The 22,008-nt window shown below is 41.6% G+C and overlaps 1 protein-coding gene across 1 annotated transcript in view; it reads right to left on the bottom strand.

Annotated features, from left to right (window-relative positions):
- LOC129853899 (coiled-coil domain-containing protein 60-like) overlaps positions 1–22,008 on the bottom strand; it is a 61,736-nt gene that overhangs the window by 26,670 nt on the left and 13,058 nt on the right. The window contains exons 3-5 of the mRNA XM_055920384.1: positions 21,800–21,876; positions 16,068–16,316; positions 674–778 (exon numbers count right to left, since the gene is read on the bottom strand). Coding sequence (XP_055776359.1) covers positions 674–778; positions 16,068–16,316; positions 21,800–21,876 — 431 coding nt within the window. The remainder of the gene's footprint in view (positions 1–673; positions 779–16,067; positions 16,317–21,799; positions 21,877–22,008) is intronic.

The following is a 22,008-nucleotide window of genomic DNA, read 5'->3' as shown; positions in this document are numbered from 1 at the left end:
GCCCTGCTCTACTCTGGTTGGGGTCAAGAGTTGACAGTGTTAACGAGCCAATCCCTGATGATTATGTTAGTCATCATCAGGCATGAGTAGGTTACTTTCAAAATGTAATCTGTTACAGTTACTAGTTACCTGTCCAAAATTGTAACCAGTAATGTAGTTTTTGGATTACCCAAACTCAGTAACATACTCTGATTACTTTTTTTGATTACTTTCCCCTTAAGGGGCATCTGAAGAAGACAAAAAGGGTCCATCAAATGCATTTGGTGTGTCATCATAGTGGTCTCTAACTTGTGGTCAGACTCGCTCAGGTGGAACAAACTTAAACTTATGCTTTTTTTACATGTTGAATTAAATGCCATTTGGAAAACAGAAATGTGTCATAATGTATTTTTTCACAAACATCCTTTCTGAATTTAAAAGTAAGCCAATCATCTAGTTTTTAAAAAGTATCTGTAATCTGATTACAATATTTTTGCTGGAAACGTAACTGATTACAGTTACAGTTTTATGGGTAATCAGACTACATGTGATCAGTTACTCTCAAACCCTGGTCAAGACTGTGATTCAGTCCTGGCCTCTGCCCTTTCACTATGTAGCAGCAACACAATAGCTAACCCAACCCAAGCTGCCTGGGGCCCATACAATTACCTCTGACCTGTGACCAGTGACTTACTTGAGATCCCAGCAGGATGTGACTGGACCAGCTCTCCCAGTCCTGTCCAGAGTCAGGGCCTCCAGCAACCAGTTCAGACAGCACAGCTGGCGGAATATGGGCCCTCTAAAAGAACAAGAACAATGCTTACAGTGCATGCAGAAGTCCTGAGAAGAAAGGTTATTATAATTTTTTGATTTTATTTTCCTTTTTTATTTCTATTAGTTTTTCAATTTGTCATTTGAAATTCAGTTTAGTTTCAGTTAGTTTTCAGACCTGATTTGCTAGTTTTATGTCACGCCCTGATCTGTTTCACTTGTCCTTGTGCTTGTCTCCAACCCCCTCCAGGTGTCGCCCATCTTCCCCACTTATCCCCTGTGTATTTATACCTGTGTTCTCTGTTTGTCTGTTGCCAGTTCATCTTGTTTGTTCAAGTCAACCAGCGATTTGTCTCAGCTCCTGCTTTTCCCCAGTCTCTCTTTTCTCGTCCTCCTGGTTTTGACCCTTGCCTGTCCTGACTCTGAGCCTGCCTGCCGTTCTGTGCCTTTGCCCTTACTCTGGATTACCGACCTCTGCCTGACCTGACCCTGGGCCTGCCTGCCGTCCTGTACCTTGTCCCCACTACTCTGGATTATCGACCCCTGCCTGCCTTGACCTGTCGCTTGCCTGCCCCTGCTACAATAAACATTGTTACTTCAACAGTCTGCACTTTGGTCTTACCTGAAACCTGATATTTTTATTGAGCTTTAGTTTCATAAACTATTCATATTTAATTTTTATATTACACTAATGTGGCCAAAAGTATGTGGACACCTGCTCATCAAACTTCTCATTCCAAATTCATGCGCATTAATATGGTATTGGTCCCCCCTTTCCTGCTATAACAGCCCACACTTTTCTGGGAAGGCTTTCCGCTAGATGTTGGGACATTTCTGCAGGGACTTGCTTCTATTCAGCCACAACAGCATTAGTGAGGTCGGGCACTGATGTTGGGCGATTAGGCCTGGCTCACAATCTGCGTTCCAATTCATCCTAAAGGTGTTAGATGGGGTTCAGGTCAGGGCTCTGTGCAAGCCAGTCAAGTTCTTCCACACCAATCTCAACAAACCATTTCTGTATTGACCTCGCTTTGTGCAAGGGGGTATTCCCAAAACTGTTGCCACAAAGTTGGAAGCACAGAATTGTCTAGAATGTCATTGTATGCTGAAGCGTTAAGATTTCCCTTCACTGGAACTAAGGGGCCTAGCCGGAACCATGAAAAATCGCCTCAAACCATAATTCCTCCTCCACCAAACTTTACAGTTGGGACTATGCATTCGGGCGCGTAGCGTTCCCCTGGCATCCGCCAAACCCAGATTTGTGGTGGCGAGCTTTACGCCACTCCAGCCGATGCTTGGCATTGCGCATGGTGATCGTAGGCCTGGGTGAGGCTGCTTGGCCATGGAAACCCATTTCATGAAGCTCCAGCCAACAGTTATTGTGCTGACGTTGCTTCCAGAGGCTGTTTGGAACTTGGTAGTGAGTGTTGCAACCGAGGACAGGCGATTGTTACGCGCTACGCACTCGGTGGTCCCATTCTGTGAGCTTGTGTGGCCTACCACTTCACAGCTGAGCCGTTGTTGCTCTTAGACGTTGTCACTTCACAATAACAGCACTTACAGTTGACCGGGGAAGCTCTAGCAGGGCAGAAATTTGATAAACTGACTTGTTGGAAAGGTGGCATCCTATGACGGTGCCACGTTGAAAGTTACGGAGCTCTCCAGTAGGGGCCATTCTACTGCCAATATTTGTCTATGAAGATTGCATGGTAGCAAAGGGTGTGGCTGAAAAAGCCAAATCCAGTAATGTGAAGGGGTGTCCACATACATTTGGACATGTAGTGTATTTAGTTTCAGTTTTAGTTTTAGTGTTACAGATATAAAGTATGGTGGCCTTAGGTTAGGCTAGCAACCTAGTGGATTTCTTCCCTTAGCTAGTGATAGCTAGTGATAGTGATGCACAAGCTAGGCCCATTTGAAACAAAGCTATCCCCAGGCAACTTTTTACCTGCCAGATAAAAAAAAAAACATTTGAGTTTTGGCCCCAAAATGTTGGGGGAAAATATTGTTTGGGAAATGTTAGGGGAAGAACGTTAAGGGAGAAATGTTGGGAGAACATTAGGGGAGGAACGTTAGGGGAACGTTAAGGGAGGAATGTTAGGGGAACGTTAGGGGTGGAAATGTTTGGGGGAATGTTAAAAGAATGTGAGGGGTACATCAGGGGTGGCATGTTGGGGGAACGGGAAATGTTAAAGCGGCAATATCTGACTTTTTGGGCGACCCGACAAAATTCACATAGAATTGTGAGTTATAGATCTGTCATTCTCATTGAAAGCAAGTCTAAGAAGTGGTAGATCTGTTCTGTGTGCTATTTCTATGCTTCCCATTTTTACGTTACATTTTTGCATCTTTTACTTTCGGTTTCGTACACCAGCTTCAAACAGCTAAAAATGAAATATTTTTGCTTATGGGAAATATTTTTCACAGGTGTTTAGGTGGTACAATGATTCTTTACACTATACTTGCTTGTTTTGTCACAAACAGAAATTAGACAAACTATTAGAATTTTAACAACCAGGAAAGCAAAGCGATTTCTGCATAGTGCATCTTTAAAACAATGTTAGAGGCAACATTGGCAGAGGAACATTAGGGGACTGTTAGGGGAGGAATGTTCAGGGAATGTTAGGGGAATGTTAGGGAAAGAATGTTAGGGGAACATTGGGAGAACTTTAGGGGAAAAGGGGAATGTTAAAATAATGTTAGGGGAATGGTAGATGAGGAGTCTAGTGGATTTATTCCCTTAGCTAGTGATAGCTAATGATAGTGATGCACAACCTAGGCCCATTTGGGGAGGAACGTTAGGGGAACAGGGTGAATGTTAAAATAATGTTAGGGTAACGGAAGGGGGGAATGTTAGGGAGGAATGTTAGCGGAGGAAAGTCAGGGGAGGAATGTGAGGGGGATGTTGGGAAGGAACGTTAAGGGTGGAACGTTAGGGGAGGAGCGTTAAGGGAACGGGAAATGTTAAAACAACGTTAGGGTACATTAGGGGAATGGAGAATGTTAAAACAATGTTAGAGGAGGAACCTAGTGGATTTGTTCCCTTAGCTTGGTGATAGTGATGCATAAACTAGGACCATTTGAAACAAAGCCATCTCCTGGAAGCATTTACCCGCCAGTGTAACGGTCGTAGTATGAACAAGGTGTGGACCAAAGCGCAGCGTGGTAAGTGTTCATGATTATTTATTAAAAACTGAACACAGACAAAATAACAAAATGTAACAACACGAAACAGTTCTGAACATAGAATGCCCACCCAAATTACACCCTGACCAAACCAAAACAGAGACATAAAAAGCTCTCTACGGCCAGGGCGTGACAGTACCCCCCCCCCCCCCCCTAAAGGTGTGGACTCCGGCCGCAAAACCTGAACCTATAGGGGAGGGTCTGGGTGGGCATTTCACCACGGTGGCGGCTCTGGTGCGGGACGTAGACCCCGCTCCATCTCTGGCTTAGCCCACTTAGGTGGCACCTCTAGAGCGGGGACCCTCGCCGCCGACCCCGGACTGGGGACCCTCGTAGCGGGCCCCGGGCTGGAGGGCAACTCTGGAAGCTCCGGGCTCGAGGGCGACTCTGGAAGCTCCGGGCTCGAGGGCGACTCTGGAAGCTCCGGGCTCGAGGGCGACTCTGGAAGCTCCGGGCTCGAGGGCGACTCTGGAAGCTCCGGGCTCGAGGGCGACTGGAAGCTCCGGGCTCGAGGGCGACTCTGGAAGCTCCGGGCTGGAGGCCGTCTCTGGAGGCTCCGGGCTGGGCGCAGGCACAGGACTCACCGGGCTGGGAAGACACATAGGAGGCCTCTTCCTTGGCCGAGGCACCGGATACACTGGGCCGTGGAGGCGCACTGATGGTCTCGAGCGCAGAGCTGGCACCACCCGTTCTGGCTGGATGCCCACTTCCACCCGGCAAATGCGGGACGCTGGCACCGAGCACACCGGCCTGTGAATGCTCGGCCGAGACACAGTGCGCCTGACCAGTCACATGCTCGCCACGGTAAGCACGGGGAGTTGGCTCAGGTCTCCAACCTGACTCTGCCACACTCCCCGTGTGCCCCCCCAAAAAACATTTTTGGGGCTGCCTCTCAGGCTTCCTTGCCAGCCGTGTTCCCATGCAATCCTTGGCCCCTTTCCTAGCTGCCTCTGCCTTCCTGGCTGCCTCCACCTGTTCCCATGGGAGGCGATCCCTTCTAGCCAGGATCTCCTCCAATGTGTAGGATCCCTTGCCGTCCAGGATGTCCTCCCATGTCCAGTCCTCTCTTGAACGCTGCTTGGTCCTTTGGTGGTGGGTAGTTCTGTAACGGTCGTCGTATGAAGAAGGTGCGGACCAAAGCGCAGTGTGGTAGGTGTTCATGATTATTTATTAAAAACTTAACACTGAGACAAAGTAACAAAATGTAACAACATGAAACAGTTCTGTCTGGTGCAGACACAAAAACAGAAAACAACTACCCACAAAGCGTCGGTGGGCAAAAGCTACCTAAGTATGGTTCTCAATCAGAGACAACGATAGGCAGCTGCCTCTGATTGAGAACCACACCCGGCCAAACACAAAGAAATAGAAATCATAGAAAAAGGAACATAGAATGCCTACCCAAATCACACCCTGACCAAACCAAAATAGAGACATAAAAAGCTCTCTACGGTCAGGGCGTGACAGTCAGATTCAGAAGCTTGCATGCCCCATTAAAAAAGCTTGAGAACTCCTTTGAAAAGCCCATTAGATTTCCCCCAAAAATTTTGTAAAAAAACTGGACATAATTCATGATGGTTTTATTTTATTTATAATTAGTTTTGTAGTCAAAGATAAAACTTTCAGTATAGTTTTTGTTTTTCAAATTCAGTTTCCTTATTTTAATTCAGTTTACTAAATTGTTTTTTCATTATTAGTTTTCATTTTAGTTTCATTTTTAATTTACTATAATAACCTTGCTCAGAGCCAGAGTTGGAGTCAATTCCATTTCAATTCCAGTCAATTCAGGAAGTACACATTTCTCTTCAATGCTTTTCAATTAAATACATTTGGAATTGTAATTGGGTTGACTTTCTGAACTGATTGGAATTGAAATGCTCAGTGTTAGATTAAGGTCACTACAGTATTAATTACAGCTCTTTATTGTCACCTGCTCTTATGTACACTACCTGTCAAAAGTTAGGAAACACCTACTCATTCAAGGGTTTTTCTTTATTTTTTACTATTTTCAACATTGTAGAATAATGGCGAAGACATCAAAACGATGAAATAACATGTGTGGAATCATGTAGTAACCAAAAAGTGTTAAACAAATCAAAATATATTTTAGATTTCGAGATTCTTCAAATAGCCACCCTTTCCCTTAATGACAGCTTTGCACACCCTTGGCATTCTCTCAACCAGATTCATGAGGTAGTCACCTGGAATGCATTTCAATTAACAGATGTGCCTTCTTAACTAGTTCATTTGTGGAATTGCTTTCATTCTTAATGTGTTTGAGCCAATCAGTTGTGTTGTGACAAGGTAGGGTGGGGTATACATAAGATAGCCCTATTTGGTAAAAGACCAAGTCCATATTATGGCAAGAACATCTCAAATAAGCAAAGAGAAACGACAGTCCATCATTACTTTAAGACATGAAGGTCAGTCAATAAGGAACATTTTCTTCAAGTGCAGTCGCAAAAACCATCAAGCTCTATGATTGAAACTGGCTCTCATGAGGACTGCCACAGAAATGGAAGACCCAGAGTTAACTCTGCTGCAGAGGATAAGTTCATTAGAGTTACCAGCCTCAGAAATTGCTGCCCAAATAAATGCTTCAAAGAGTTCAAGTAACAGACACATCTCAACATAAACTGTTCAGAGGTTACTGTGTGAATCAGGCCTTCATGGTCAAATTGCTGCAAAGACTACTAAAAGACACCAAAAAAAAGAAGAGACTTGCTTGGGCCAAGAATCACGAGAAATGGACATTCTTCAGTGGAAATCTGTCCTTTGGTCTGATGAGTCCAAATTTGAGATTTTTGGTTCCAACCGGCGTGTCTTTGTGAGAAGTGGTGTGGGTGAACAGATGATCTCCGCATGTGTATTTCCCACCGTAAAGCATGGAGGAGGAGATGTTATGGTGTGGGGGTGCTTTGCTGGTGACACTGTCTGTGATTTATGTAGAATTCAAGGCACACTTAACCAGCATGGCTACCACAGCATTCTGCAGCGATACGCCATCCCGTCTGGTATGGGCTTAGTTGGACTATCATCTGTTTTTCAACAGGACAATGACCCAACACACCTCCAGGCTGTGTAAGGGCTATTTTACCAAGGACAGTGATGGAGTGCTGCATCAGATGACCTGGCCTCCACAATCCCCCGACCTCAACCAAATTGAGATGGTTTGAGATGAATCGGACAGCAGAGTGAAGGAAAAGCAGCCAACACATGCTCAGCATATGTGGGAACTCCTTCAAGAGTTCTACTACTGTACCCTAACTGTACGCTTTTTCTGGGAGTGTAGCTCATAAGAGGTTGGTGGCACCTTAATTTGGAGAATGGGCTCGTGGTAATAGCTGAGAATGAGTGGAATGGTATCAAATACATCAAACACATGGTTTCCATGTGTTTGATGCCATTCCATATGCTCCATTCCAGCCATTATTGAGAGGTGTTCTTCCCTCAGGAGCCTCCTGTGGTGTAGCTAGGCTGAGTCATCCATCACCCATAGCCCAACTCCAAATGTACAACTTCATTTCCTCAGACACTCACATTACTAGCTACGTTTCCATTATTCACTTGTTTCTTGTCGACATTTAGAAAGTTTGCATAGGATATAGATTGCCTGCTGCCGTGCGTTTCCATTTAACTGTCGTGTCGATAAAAGCAGCTGGACATAATTACGTCACATTAAAAATAAAGTTTTCGCAAAAACCTAGTGTCGAATAAATATTAAGTTGTAGAAGTGTTTCCAATATCCATTTAGTCAAATTGCGCATTAATAAATTGGCGACAGCCTGTATGCACTACCGGATATACTTTTAATGTCTCAGTTAGTCCGCAAAAGCCAGCAGGGATAGATGTATTAATATTTGCAATATTCTAATGATTATCATGTGCCAACGCGTCGCCACCGTCGGTGCCATAGTGAAACTTGCACTCCGGTAGCCTAGATCTGAAATAACTTGATGGTAAAACTTGCATCCAGTCAAACAGAAACGCAGGGCGAAGCAATTCATGCATCCTTGAAAGTCAAGAAAATCATTGTCCTGCAAAGACACATTATTATAGTCGAACAATTTATATAGCAAGCAGTAGGCTTTCAGAATTAAATGTGGAGCGTAGCTTTCTAGTTATGTGATGACGTCACGTGCCTTAAAATCATCATTTATTTGAAAAACACGTTTCCATCACATTTTTTTGGCAATAAAGAAATGTTTTACAAAAGGAAAATCCACCGCTGCCGAATGGATAACAATGTTGTCTTTAGAACATTTCTCCTATAGCTGCTGTTTCCCTTACGCATGTCAGTCACAGTGTTTTTTGCGACATTGTAGAATAAACCTGAGGAAATGGAAACCTGCCTACTGTCGCTGGAAAATATACCCTTGCTGTTAGCCGAGAAACCGCCAGAAAATAACCATTGTTTCAAAGGTTGTTATCCGTGTTCTGATGGATCCTAATCTAAGGGATTTGTATCTGCCTCCCATCCACCCGCCCTATCTCACTTTTTCTCTCCCTCCCTGCCAGGACAGCCAACACACATTCCTGACTTGCTAATGAAAAATTGCCCCACTTTCTGATCACTCATTTGAGCGAAAAGGGAGAAGAGAGAGTGGGAGAGAGATAACGTTAGATAGACAGAGAGAGAGAGAGATGGGGACGAGGGTGATAGAAAAAGAGAGTGCGAGAGAGAGTGAGATTGGGAGGGGAGAGACGGCCATATTGTGTTTGACGTGTGAGGAGACATCTGTGTAATGCAGGAATGGGCAACTCAGGCCGCCGAGGACTGGAGTTGCCCATCCCTGGTGTAGCGTAATGAATGAACGGCCTTGAGGCGTGAAGGTGTCAGTAGCTAGGTTTCCATCCAACTGGCGACAGATTTTTAAGCGAATATTTCAAAATCTTCATAAAAAACAATATGCGCATTTTCCCACAAGATATGCTTTGTTGCAGATAAAAGGCTATGCGTGATGACATAGTGAACAGAAAATACCTTTTGTGGTTAAATTCCCATGTACCGAATAAAAAATAAATGGGTGTCCATCGTATTTTCAACTCTACTGACGATTTTCTCACAAAAATGTTGTGTTATATTGTGAGTGTGTAAATTCTGGAAATGGCACATGCATTATCGCCAACAGGCTGTCTGCGCGTTGTTAGATTGGCTAGATCACGCATATAGCCTACATGTTGAGATTATTATTATAGGCAAATGAGCTAGATTATTCTTATTTGTCAAACGGCAGTCAAGCATTGATTATCATCTCACCAGTATTCGACCCTCAATATTTATTGGAAAGGAGCATCAAGCTCATCACCTTGCACTTTCACCACCCTGTGAAGTTCATCATTATTTATTTAATCTGTAACCTAATAAACTGTATGCTTTCCCGATAAATCGTAGTGGGAGGACCACACAACATGTCATCGCCTGACTCCAAATTTACTTCAATAGGATAGTTATTATAGTCTATCAATATTTAAACATAAAAGCGTTTCCACCGACATTTCTGGCATAATTAATTTTACTATCAAAATAAAGAGAGTCGCACACTCCATATATAAACGCCCAGCGATTTATTGGGTGTTTACCAACGTTTCGGCATCACTGTGCCTTCTTTTCTGGGTGCGTGCCAGCTCGTGTTGTTATTCTATAATTCATTTTACCAAGACAAAAAGATCCCACCTTGTCTAGCATATTTTGTTTTGTCGACATTTGGAAAGTTTACCGAAAAAATGTTCTGTTTCCATCAAGCCTGTCATTACATTTTTTTTTTTATCTGACATGTACTTTACTCGCATAAAAAGTTTGGATGGAAACCTGATTATTGTGACAGACTACTGATTGACTGCAGGTGACAGTATGGTGGAGAGAGAGTGAGTGAAAGGATAGGCGGTTTCACTTTATTCCCTGCCTCAACGGCTCTTCCTACTGTTATTGGCTTCATACATAGTAGCACTCTGCCTGTTCTCTGTAGTATGTAAACAGCTCACTTTCTACTTTTTTGATCATTTGTTCACCTTTTGTCTAATTACTTTTTAATCATGAAATCTATACAATCAATTCTACTCTGTTTAAAAGAGGAACATTGGCTTTATCTAGCTGAAGTTGTCTCATAAGCCATTGTAAGGGGATCTCTCTGTCTGACTGTGGTGCAGTTGTTGTTTGTGTGAATGAATCAATTCCCACCCATCTAACCAGAATGATTGTCTGAGAAGAAACCTGACAACTTTTCAAAATGTCAAACTCTGATTCAGCTGCCATATCAAAGGAATTTGTTATGAAAGGACATCCGAAAAAGATTAGATGAATCCGAAAGACTAAAACCAGGAATAGTTGTCAGACAACAATTAGACACTGAAATATTAACTATTTATCATGTTCTGTTGACAATTTGTTCGGTTAAACCTGGGGTTGTTGTGGTAATGACTAACAAATAGGGAATAAAAGGATAACTGACAAGACAGAAAGACATATATAGTTCTGTTTGACATAGAACAAATTGATAAACATAGAGACAAGAGGAAGATGCTGAGATCGCAGAGATTCCTAGATATCCTAAACTTTTACATTATTTTCTCATGTGTTTTAAATGAGGCAATGCAGTTACAGATAGATCAATTTATTTGACAATGTAAAACACAATACAGTGGACAATACAGTGGACAATACATGTGGATAATGCATTTAAAATCATTGAGTATTACATAAAAAAGTTTGAAAACGTATTTCCACTGTGGTACTCATAAATAAATAAAAATTTAATTAACAAACATAAGCATAGTAGACCTATCCTACCAGGCATACTTGGGTAACACATTTAAGACAAAACAAAACAAAAGACAGGATGACATTGTCATAGCCATAGAGTATGACTCCCTCAGTAAATCAGCAATCTCAGGCTCCTAAACTGAGTTTGATGATGGTGATGCCAGATGACAGTGGTGCAGTGGATGCCAGATCATGGTGATGCAGTTGGCTTGCCGGCTCTGATGTTATCCTCTGCCTCTCTGTGGCCCGTATTGCCAGCTGATGGGGTTGGCTTGCTAGCCCCGATGTCCTCCTCAGCTCAATCTCTCTCTAGCCTGGACTTCATACTCCTCCACAACCACAAGTATAGCCTCTGCTGCTGCTACAGAGCAACAAAGCCCTGAGCAGTAGTCTTCCTCACCAAAAGTTCTCTGCCATTTTCATAATGTAGTCAGGTCTCATTGATCAAGAAGCCGGTGCTGAGATGCATTTTCTAAACGCAAACTAGACAAGTCAACCTGTCACCAGTCCTGCAATTATGTGGGTTACAACCACCAGTTATATCCAATCAACAACTTAACAAAAACAAAAAAGCTGATTAAGAAACAAACAAAAACACAGAAAAACATCAAAAATATGTACAACATTTAAAAGGCTCTTTGTTTAGGCTGCTTTTACAGCGCCATGACACCCACGCAAAGATATTGAGATCTTATGAACAAATCTGAAACTTCCTCATCAAATCTGCAGACAGACTGCACCCTTGATTTAACTTTTAAAATAACCAATTTAGGTGTATTTGGGATGCTTTGAACATTAACATTAAATGTACACTCAAAATTCGATGACTTTGTTACTTTTAGATTTTGTGGGGGATGAAATGTAAAGTAGGCCGTCATTGTAAATTAGAATTTGTTCTTAACTTCTTACCTGACTTGCCTAGTTAAATAAAGTTTAAATAAAAAATAAAAAGTATGATTTTTTGGGGAGGGGGGGTGGTTTGACACTATTCAGACTAATGAAATGAGATGGGGAAACAGGCAAATGGGAGAAACAGATGCAAGGTAGGAAACAGGGATATATCCCTGTTCTCAGGTTGTATGCGACACATGCCAGGGATTGTTATTACTACACCAAGGCTTTACACAGGAAATATTAATATTAATAGCTGATGGCAGTAGGTAACCAAATCATATATTGCAGTCTCCTTGTCCATAGACTGCTTTCAAGGTAAAGACACAAACATTTTGTATTTTGTAATTTGGGTGAAGTACCTCTTTAAAATCCAATGCTTATTTGTCAGACTTATTCAAAACTGTCCATGAAAGCCTGCAAAAATACATAGCCTCAAATACAGTTGAAGTCGGAAGTTTACAAACACTTAGGTTGGAGTCATTAAAATACGTTTTTCAACCACTCCACAAATTTCTTGTTAACAAACTATAGTTTTGGCAAGTCGGTTAGGACATCTACTTTGTGCATGACACAAGTCATTTTTTCAACAATTGTTTTCAGACAGATTATTTCACTTATAATTCACTGTATCACAATTTCAGTGGGTCAGAAGTTTACACACACTAAGTTGACTGTGCCTTTAAATAGCGTGGGAAATTCCATAAAATTATGTCATGGCTTTAGAAGCTTCTGATAGGCTAATTGACAATATTTGAGTCAATTGGAGGTGTACCTGTGGATGTATTTCAAGGCCGACCTTCAAATCCAGTGCCTCTTTGCTTGACATCATGGGAAAATCTAAATAAATCAGCCAAGACCACAGAAAAAAATTGTAGACATCCACAAGTCTGGTTCATCCATGGGAGCAATTTCCAAATGCCTGAAGGTACCACGTTCATCTGTACAAACAATAGTACGCAAGTATAAACACGATTGGACCATGCAGCCGTCATACCGATCAGGAAGGAGATGCGTTCTGTCTCCTAGAGATGAACGTACTTTGGTGCAAAAAGTGCAAATCAATCCCAGAACAACAGCAAAGGACCTTGTGAAGATGCTGGAGGAAACAGGTATAAAATGATCTATATCCACAGTAAAACGAGTCCTATATTGACATAACCTGAAAGGCCGCTCAACAAGGAAGAAGCCACTGCTCCAAAACCCCCATAAAAAAGCCAGACTACGGTTTGCAACTGCACATGTGGACAAAAACCGTACTTTTTGGAGAAATGTCCTCTGGTCTGATGAAACAAAAATATAACTATTTGGCCATAATGACCATCATTATGTTTGGAGGAAAAAGGGGGAGGCTTGCAAGCCGAAGAACACCATCCCAACCGTGAAGCACGGGGGTGGTAGCATCATGTTGTGGGGGTGCTTTGCTGCAGGAGGGACTGGTGCAATTCACAAAATAGATGGCACCATGAGGCAGGAAAATGATGTGGATATATTGAAGCAACATCTTAAGACATCAGTCAGGAAGTTAATGCTTGGTCGCAAATGGGTCTTCCAAATGGACAATAACCCAAAGCACACCACCAAAGTTGTGGCAAAATGGCTTAAGGACAACAAAGTCAAGGTATTGGAGTGGCCATCACAAAGCCCTGACCTCAATCCTATAGCAAATTTGTGGGCAGAACTGAAAAAGCTTGTGCGAGCAAGGAGGCCTACAAACCTGACTCAGTTACACCAGCTCTGTCAGGAGGAATGGGCCAAAATTCACCCAACTTATTGTGGGAAACTTGTGGAAGGCTACCCGAAACATTTCACCCAAATTAAACAATTTCAAGGCAATGCTACCAAATACTAATTGAGTGTATGTAAACTTCTGACCCACTGGGAATGTGATGAAATAAATAAAAGCTGAAATAAATCATTCTCTCAACTATTATTCTGACATTTCACATTCTTAAAATAAAGTGGTAATCCTAACTGTAATCCATTTCCAAAGACACAAGTAGGCATATCAAATTTCAAATATGTGTTTACACTTGCAACATTGGGAAGAAGTGGAATAATAAAATACGTGTAGGGAATAACAGTAGTGTTCCTGCTGACAAGCACACTAATTACCCTATTTTTTAGCCCATTGTTAAGAATGAGAATTGTTCAATTGATCAGACTAAATAAAGTCAATAGATCATAAAATCTCCTTAACACAAGATTACATAAATCTACCCCTACACCATAACCAAATCATTTGAATATTTATTGCCCCCCCTGTAGAATCAAATTTACACTTCTGGGTTCACAATCTGTTTGACAAAATGTTTTTCATAGTTACAAATCAGGTCACCCTACCAAACTTGCCTTCTAAAACATACTGTAGGTTTGTCTGCTGCCTTATTGTTGTCACAGCCTAAATGCCAAACACCAAATGAGGGGACTCATGCAAGTGTGGATTAAATCGACTTTAGTACATGCTGTCAAAAAGGCTGCATTCTGCAATAGGGACAGAACCTAATTTTGTTGACAACATTGTACATAAAACATCGCTACCTTGCTGCTCTTTTTACAGTTTTAGAAACTCAGCAGAGGACGTTCTCTCTCTCCATTCATCACCACTCTAATCTTGAGAGGCGTTTCTTTAAAACATGCATCCAATCCCCTTGATCCCTTACATAACTAAACCAATCATATGCTTCAATGTGCCGTGGTTTACAGAGTTGTGGCAAGACAGGACAACGACCGAGGTGCAGCGCATGACGTTAAATTGCAGGCGCAGATGCTACGATTTCAAAACGATTTGGAGCACAGTTGAAAAGTTAACGCACTGACTATACAATGGGCGAATTAGAAAATGAAAACCAGTACTTTTTAATACGTGAGATATAAGAGGTGTGGCATGAGAAGAGGGTCAAATGCGTGTCTCACGGCCAATGCGTGAGAGTTAGCAGCTCTGCAGTGCCTTCAGAAAGTATTTATACTCATTAACATATTTATACTCATTAACATATGTTTTGTTACAGCCTGAATTCAAAATTGATTAAGTATATATTTTTTCAACAATTTACACACAATACCCCATAATGACAAAGTGAAAACATGTTTTTAGTATTTCTTGCAAATTTATTGAACATGAATGACCTAATTTAAATAAGTATTCATACCCCTGAGTCAATCAATACCTTGTAGAACCATCTATGGCAGCAGTTACAGCTTTTAGTCTTTCTTGGTAAGTCTCCAAGAGCTTTCTACACCTGGATTGCGCAACACTTTCCCATGATTCTTTTCAAAATTATTCATGCATGTTTTGGAATATTTGTATTCTATACAGGCTTCCTTCTATTCACTCTGTCATTTAGTTTAGTATTGTGGAGTAACTACAATGTTGTTGATCCATCCTAAGTTTTCTCCTATCACAGCCATTAAACTCTGGAACTGTTTAAAGTCACCATTGTCCTCATGGTGAAATCCCTGAGCCCTAGTGACTTGGTGTATTGATACACCATCCAAAGTGTAATTAATATGTTCACCATGCTCAAAAGGATATTCAATGTCAGCTTTTTTATTTTTAACCATCTACCAATAGGTGCCCTTTGCGAGGCATTGGAAAACTCTCCTGGTTTTTATGGTTGAATCTGTATTTTAAATTCACTGCTCGACAGAGGGACCTTACAGATAATTGTATGTGTGGGGTACAGAGATGAGGTAGTCATTAAAAAATCATGTTAAACACTGCTATTGCACACAGAGTGAGTCCATGCAACTTATTATGTGACTTGTTACTTCTGAACTTATTTAGGCTAGCAATAACAAAGGGGTTAAATACTTATTGAATCAAGACATGTCAGCATTTCATTTTTAAATCATTTTAATTTAGAAAAACATTGTTCCACTTTGACATTATGGGGTATTGTGTGTAGGCCCGTGATAAAATATCTCAATTTAATCCATTTTAAATTCAGGCTGTAATACAACAACATTTGGGAAAAGTCAAGAATACTTTCTGAAGGCACTGTAAGTTATATAAATATTCATCACCTGCTATATACTTTTTACTCACCTACTATATATTATAGAATACTATGACGCTGTATAGTACCTTGCTAAAGTGTATTTTGAATCTCAGTGATACATCATCATATATTTAAAGCAGCAATATGTAACTTTTTGGGTGACCAGACCAAATTCACATAGAAATTTTAGGTATAGATCTGTCATTCTCATTGAACGCAAGACTAAGAAGCGGTACATCTGTTCTATGTGCGCTATTTCTATGCTTCCCGTTATTAATTTTGTTTTTGCATCTTTTACTTTTGGTTTCGTACACCAGGTTCAAACAGCTGCAATTACAATAGTTTTGGTTATTGAAAATATCTAATTTTAGCAACCAGGAAATGGCAGAGCAATTTCTGCATATTGCACCTTTAAACATAAGGTGAAGAAGGGTATCACTGTATTAGGTGATGTACAGTACAGGGTGAGGACTCACTGTGGTGGCTCAGAGGCCTGAGGGGAAGTCAGGGAGCGGTGGATGGGGGTGAAAGGTCGAGCTGACTGGGCCTTCTTCCGCAATGGGTCGCTGTCAGAGTCAGACTCTGAGCAGGGAGGTCTGAGCTGGACACGCTGCCAATCCTCTTTCCTCTTCTGCTCCCTCTGCTGCGCCTCCTCCTGTTCCTGCTTCTTCTTCTGGAGGAGGTGGAAGTAACCCCGGCCCTGTCTGACCGCTGACACCAAACGGCTGGGGGATAGAGACATAACACACACACGAGATGGGTATATGGATACTGTACATACCGATACAGCATGTGACTGGGCTTGAGAGTGGGTAATCTACATGTCACAAGATTGTGTTAAAACCTGAAGCCTAGGCAATAACTTAGGCAGATAACACAATTCTTCAGGTTTCAGGCAGATTTACTTAAATTTTTTACTTTATTTAGTCATGCCACCAAGATTCTCAGAAACCACATCTGTTACAAACACAAAAAGAGTCACAAATATGTTAAATCCCCTACTACAGTGACCGAAAATAGCCCCAACCCAAAAATAGAATAGGACCGACTCCATATACAGCAGTCAATTGAGGATGTACTTCACCTGTGTAATTCCTAAGCAGACAACAGGTACCCTGTCATAGATCACAGCTAAATGAAGTTACCAGGTCTTTAAATCACACCAGTCAGAGAGGACCAGATCTCTAAATCACACCAATCAGAGTGGACCAGGTCTTTAAATCACACCAATCAGAGTGGACCATGTCTCTAAATCACACCAATCAGAGTGGACCAAGTCTCTAAATCATCACAGAGGCTGAAATTATAATCCTAAATAGAGAATTTTGGGAGAAATATGTGACGTGTGGCTCACTAATGGTTTCATTACAGTGATTTAGCACCAGCCCATAACCTTTCCCTTCTATTCCAAACCATGTCTGCTTGTTTTCACCGGTGGCTGCATGCGTCATTACTTCGCATTAATATGCTACTGGTGGAAATTAAAATACACACACTTGGATACGCAGGCATGCACACACATGGATGCACGAACACACGGATACACATGCAGGCACACAAGTATCATAGCCATGGTTTGACTTTGCGGCTGAATGAACTGTAATACGCCTCAGTTTTCCTTAATCATCACACATGAGTAAGGAGCCTTGGTAGTTGGGCGACGAGCATGATTCTATTGCTTCTAATAATCTGCTAGAATGGAGTATAGGTCTCAATCGTACACTACAGTACAGGCTTACTGCTGGTCACGCATTAGTCTTTCTTAAAGACAGACGGTAGCATGTAGCCTAGATGTTAATAGCATTGGGCCAGTAACCAACAGGTCGCTGGTTCAAATCCCGATGCAGGCTAAGTGAAAAATCAGATGATGTGTCCTCAAGCAAGGCACTTAACCCTAATTGCTCTGCATAATTATGTCTGCTAGAATGGAGTATACATCTCCAATTGTATACTACAGTACAGGCCTACACGTCAAGCTTTGGTCTTAGCTATAACAGAATGCACATTTTCCAAAATGACTACTACTTAACTGATCTTGAACACAATACATCTTCTACTCGTGTCATCGACAGCCTGTTATATGACTCTAGATGAGATAAATAGACACCACTGTGGAATAATTTTCTCTTTCAATTCAGACAGGACAACAACAAAAAAACAAGAGCCTTGTATACGTTAGAGCCCTCCTGTATGAATCATTATTCCTCATCTAGTGAGCAGCTGGCTTGCCATACTTCCCCCAGGAGTGGAGCCAAACAGACGAACGCTGCATATTCGGACGGCATCACTGTTCATACACGCTGGCACGCACGCAGGCACACCCACAGGCACACACACACACACACACTCATGGAGGGCATCAGTGTTTGAACTCTTGAATGTTCATTTGTTTCAGGCTGAACATTGCTTAAATCTGAAGCATCCCCTGCTTGCTCTAGTTGTGATACCAAAGCCCACTCCAGATCAGTGACTCTCCCTATCAAATCCCCGTGTGCAATGTCTTAATCCAGAATGCTGCCATGCCTTTATCAAAGCATCTTTCTATCCATCCATCAGCATCTGTAGTGAATCATAGCATCACAGCGGCAACACATTCTCAGATCAGTTGCCATATGGTATTCCACACATACTGTTGACAGCAACAGTCCAGTGTTGTGTGTATGGACAGTGGGCAAGTATCTCTCTGTTTGTCTTTGTGTTGCTGTATGAAAGTGCCCTTGACTAGACAAAGGCAGTATCTGAGTCTACCATTGCCCTTAAATCTCAGGTGTTGAAGCCAGAGAGTCACTTGTGGTGCATCACCACTGAATCAATTAGTCTTGGCACCCTATATTCCCTAAAAAGTACACTTGGGAGTCGGGTGCCTTTTGGGATGCAGATAATGTGTGTAGGTTATATTGCTGTGTCTTTAGAATATTGGAACTCCAATGCTTAAATGCATCTTAAAGAAGGCTAATAAGGCTGCTTGTTTATTTAACACACAGGGCAGAGTTCAGATCAGGTCGAGTGTTCCTTTGATTTCAGTGATGTACGTTTAACATCCTGTAAGTATTGAGCTTCCAATCAATATCATTTTGCTAGCCTCAAAACTTGGTCTAAACCTGATATTAGCAAATCACCCCCCCCCCCCCAAAAAAAAATAACAGCGTAAAAGTTTGTTATGAGTCTGGCAAGCGTGACTATGCCGAAGGTGACAGAAACACTGAAATAAGGTGTTTAATATAGGTGATATGCCAATACGTATGAAAGGAACTCTTTACAGTCGTTTAAATAATTCACAGTGTTCGGTTGGTAAATGAGCACCGTTACTCTTCCTTGACTGTTGGGGAAATTGAAGTGATTTGATTTCTTCAACAGGTCAGATCAGAAGAGGTATTAGGTAGCAGTTAGCCTGTTGCTAGGCAACCAAAGGCATGTAGTTCACAAATTGAGAAGGAGCGATACAGTGATTTGGCAGTGAAGCTTTGTGTCTCTATACAGAGAAAAGGCCAATCTGAAATGGCTCTTCATGTAAAAGGGAGAAATGGGAAAATATCCACTTGTTCTTCAGTTAGAACCTGTTCAAAACATGGTCTGTCCTAAATGGTAATGTTTGGGGTAAATTCCACCTACATTACAGGTAGTTAAGGGATTGAATTGCAGTCCTATGGAGAAATTCCATGTACAATTCAGCTGACAGGAATTGAAATGGAATTGATCCCAGTATTCTATCCTCTCAATGTAGTGTTGAAATGCAACAGAGTGTCAGTTTGTCCGCTGTGGGGCTGGCACATTTTCTCATCCCTGTGTCCTGCGGGCAGCAGATACCTGGCACAGACCAGACGTGGCATTTGGTGTGTGTGTGTGTGTGTGTCTGTGAGTGTGTGTGTATATAACAACTCTCAGCCTCGCCACAGGGCGTGCAGACAGACTACACCCTCTCAGGACATCCAAGGGCGTCCCTAAAACGGCTGACATTTCTGACAGCTTCTTATAAAACCCAGATTATTGAATAATTCATACAGGTGTTTGAGGAGAGGAAAGGTTACCGTTTCAGAGGGAGAGAAAAAGAGAAATAGCCCGAATGAATAGTGTCTGTTTTCCCTCTGTGCAAATAATAGAGAGGGGCTTCAGTGTTTGTTTCTAAGTGGCAATAGCCTACCCTCTACAGTCTTTTTATATTTGGGAAGACTTTATACCCTATTTTTTGTATTGTCATACTGTATACAGAAGAAATACCGCAGGTAGTTTCGTACCCCATAAAATGAAATATAATATGATACCAGGTAATTCTCTTATCATATCACAAAAATGGTCACCATCAATATTTGTTATTAGTATGTTGCCATTTTTTGTTGACAGAAAACGATGATTACGCACCGCCAGAGATACTGATGTATTTAGTCATACCAGAGGAATAGAAGCTCTGCATATGACTACAGTGATTATTAAAGGGTTCTACATTAAGGAAAAGGGTGCCTTTTGGGACACAACCCTTCAATAATCATGGTAGTCATATGCAGAGCTTCTATTCGTCTGGTATGACTGAATACATCAGTATCTCTGGTGGTATGTATTCTCCACTGGGTTTCCTTGTTATGTATAATCAGATCTCATGGCTCGCCAAGCATCTCTCCAGATATCTACATCATACATCACAGGGCCGCCTGTTTCTAAAATGCCACATCAGTCAGCACTTCAATGGGGAAATCTGTTTCACATCACATGATACTTGATAGTAACCATGGCTGTGCCCCAATTGCCACCCTATTTATTCCATACATAGTGCACTACTTTTGACCAGACCCTATGGGCCCTGGTCGAAAGTTATGCCCTATATTTTCGAATAGGGTGCCATTTGGGTCGCATTTTGTTGCCTATGCAGTTTCTTCATCCAACCTCATTTCCATCTACATGTCTGTTTGATGAATTAAACATCATTTAATTTGTTTTTTAATGGTCTTGTAAAACAGCCCATTGGCCACAGCTGTTGATATAAGAAAGTGGATGCATTGTCATCCTGACCATGACATTTATCTATGTAATGTAGAGAAGTGTAATTAAAGGTAATGAACAGTCAAAATCATGTTTTCATGAAATTGGATGATATTTGAAGGAAACCAGATCAAAGTATGATGATCAAAGCATGAAAAAATGACTGTTGCTTCTACATTGATAAAGTTTGATCATAAAGTTACTGGTCCCCTCCCCCATGTTAAACACTTGGATTCATTATTAGGGATAAAAGGTGACATCACCTTAACTCTCATTTTAATACACTAATGGTAACATGGCATTCTCTTACATAATTTAGATGAGTACCGCCTTGTAACTAACATCGAAGAAGGTGTGTTTGCAGAGGGGCGTGGTTTATACAGCTTGATAGCTACTCTACTGGTGGCAAAAATTGACTATAGAGTGTCAGCAAATATAATAGAAAGTTTACCCTTTTCATCTACGGCAAAGATACTTATATGTTTCCCCTTTCATCTGTATCTGGTGCTAGCTAGTTACTGGCTAGCTAGGTCTTCAGCCAGCATGGCACAAAATGGGGGGAAGGGTCGTTCAAAACTCTGACGCAGTTGTCTAGTCAACACATCCGTCAGTGCTGCTGTGAACCGTATCACAAGAGACATGCCAAACGGGAGATGTATGTAAAAAATAATAATAATAGGTCATTGATGCAATTTCAATGTTGTTTGAGTTGCTTTGAGTTTGAGTTGCTATCGCCAAATTTACTTCAGATGATTTAACTGCAACACTGCTCGCTGCATCTAAGTTGCTTGACATACAGTAGGTGTTTCAAAGAGCTGTCAGTCAAGGCGAGCTCATGAATATAAGCATCCGCCCACTCAGCCTGTCTTTTCAAACTTCCTGATAGTTAGCCATTAGAGAAAAAGTACTTTTCAGAACGACTGTTCTGGAGCTTTAAAATATGAGTGATTACATTTTTGTATAAGTGTGATATATAATGGCTTATCTACAGAAAATGGGATGTATCGAGATGTGCTGATGGCAATATGTGAAATTAAATTTGGCAGAGTCAATAGATAGTCTCTGGTAAAAATATGTATGCACGCGTGCGCGCACACACACACACACACACACACACACACACACACACACACACACACACACACACACACACACACACACACACACACACACACACACACACACACACACACACACACACACACACACACACACACACACACACCAGCCTTACCTGGTATGTCCCAGATGCTTCCTAAGAGATACTGCATCCTCTCTCTTCCCTGCCTGGGGGCAACGAAATGGCAAGCTCTAGAAAACATCAACAGCAAACAACAACATCAACAACAAACAAAAGGACAAGCAGACAGTTTTTAACCCTGTAGCTCTGAACAACCCTTCTTTGCATAAAAAGCCTCAGCGGAGTCGACTAGTGTGTGTGTC

The sequence above is a fragment of the Salvelinus fontinalis genome, chromosome 4 (assembly GCF_029448725.1).
Source record: "Salvelinus fontinalis isolate EN_2023a chromosome 4, ASM2944872v1, whole genome shotgun sequence".
Taxonomy (NCBI): Eukaryota; Metazoa; Chordata; class Actinopteri; order Salmoniformes; family Salmonidae; genus Salvelinus; species Salvelinus fontinalis.
This window is presented reverse-complemented; position numbering and strand designations above follow the sequence as displayed.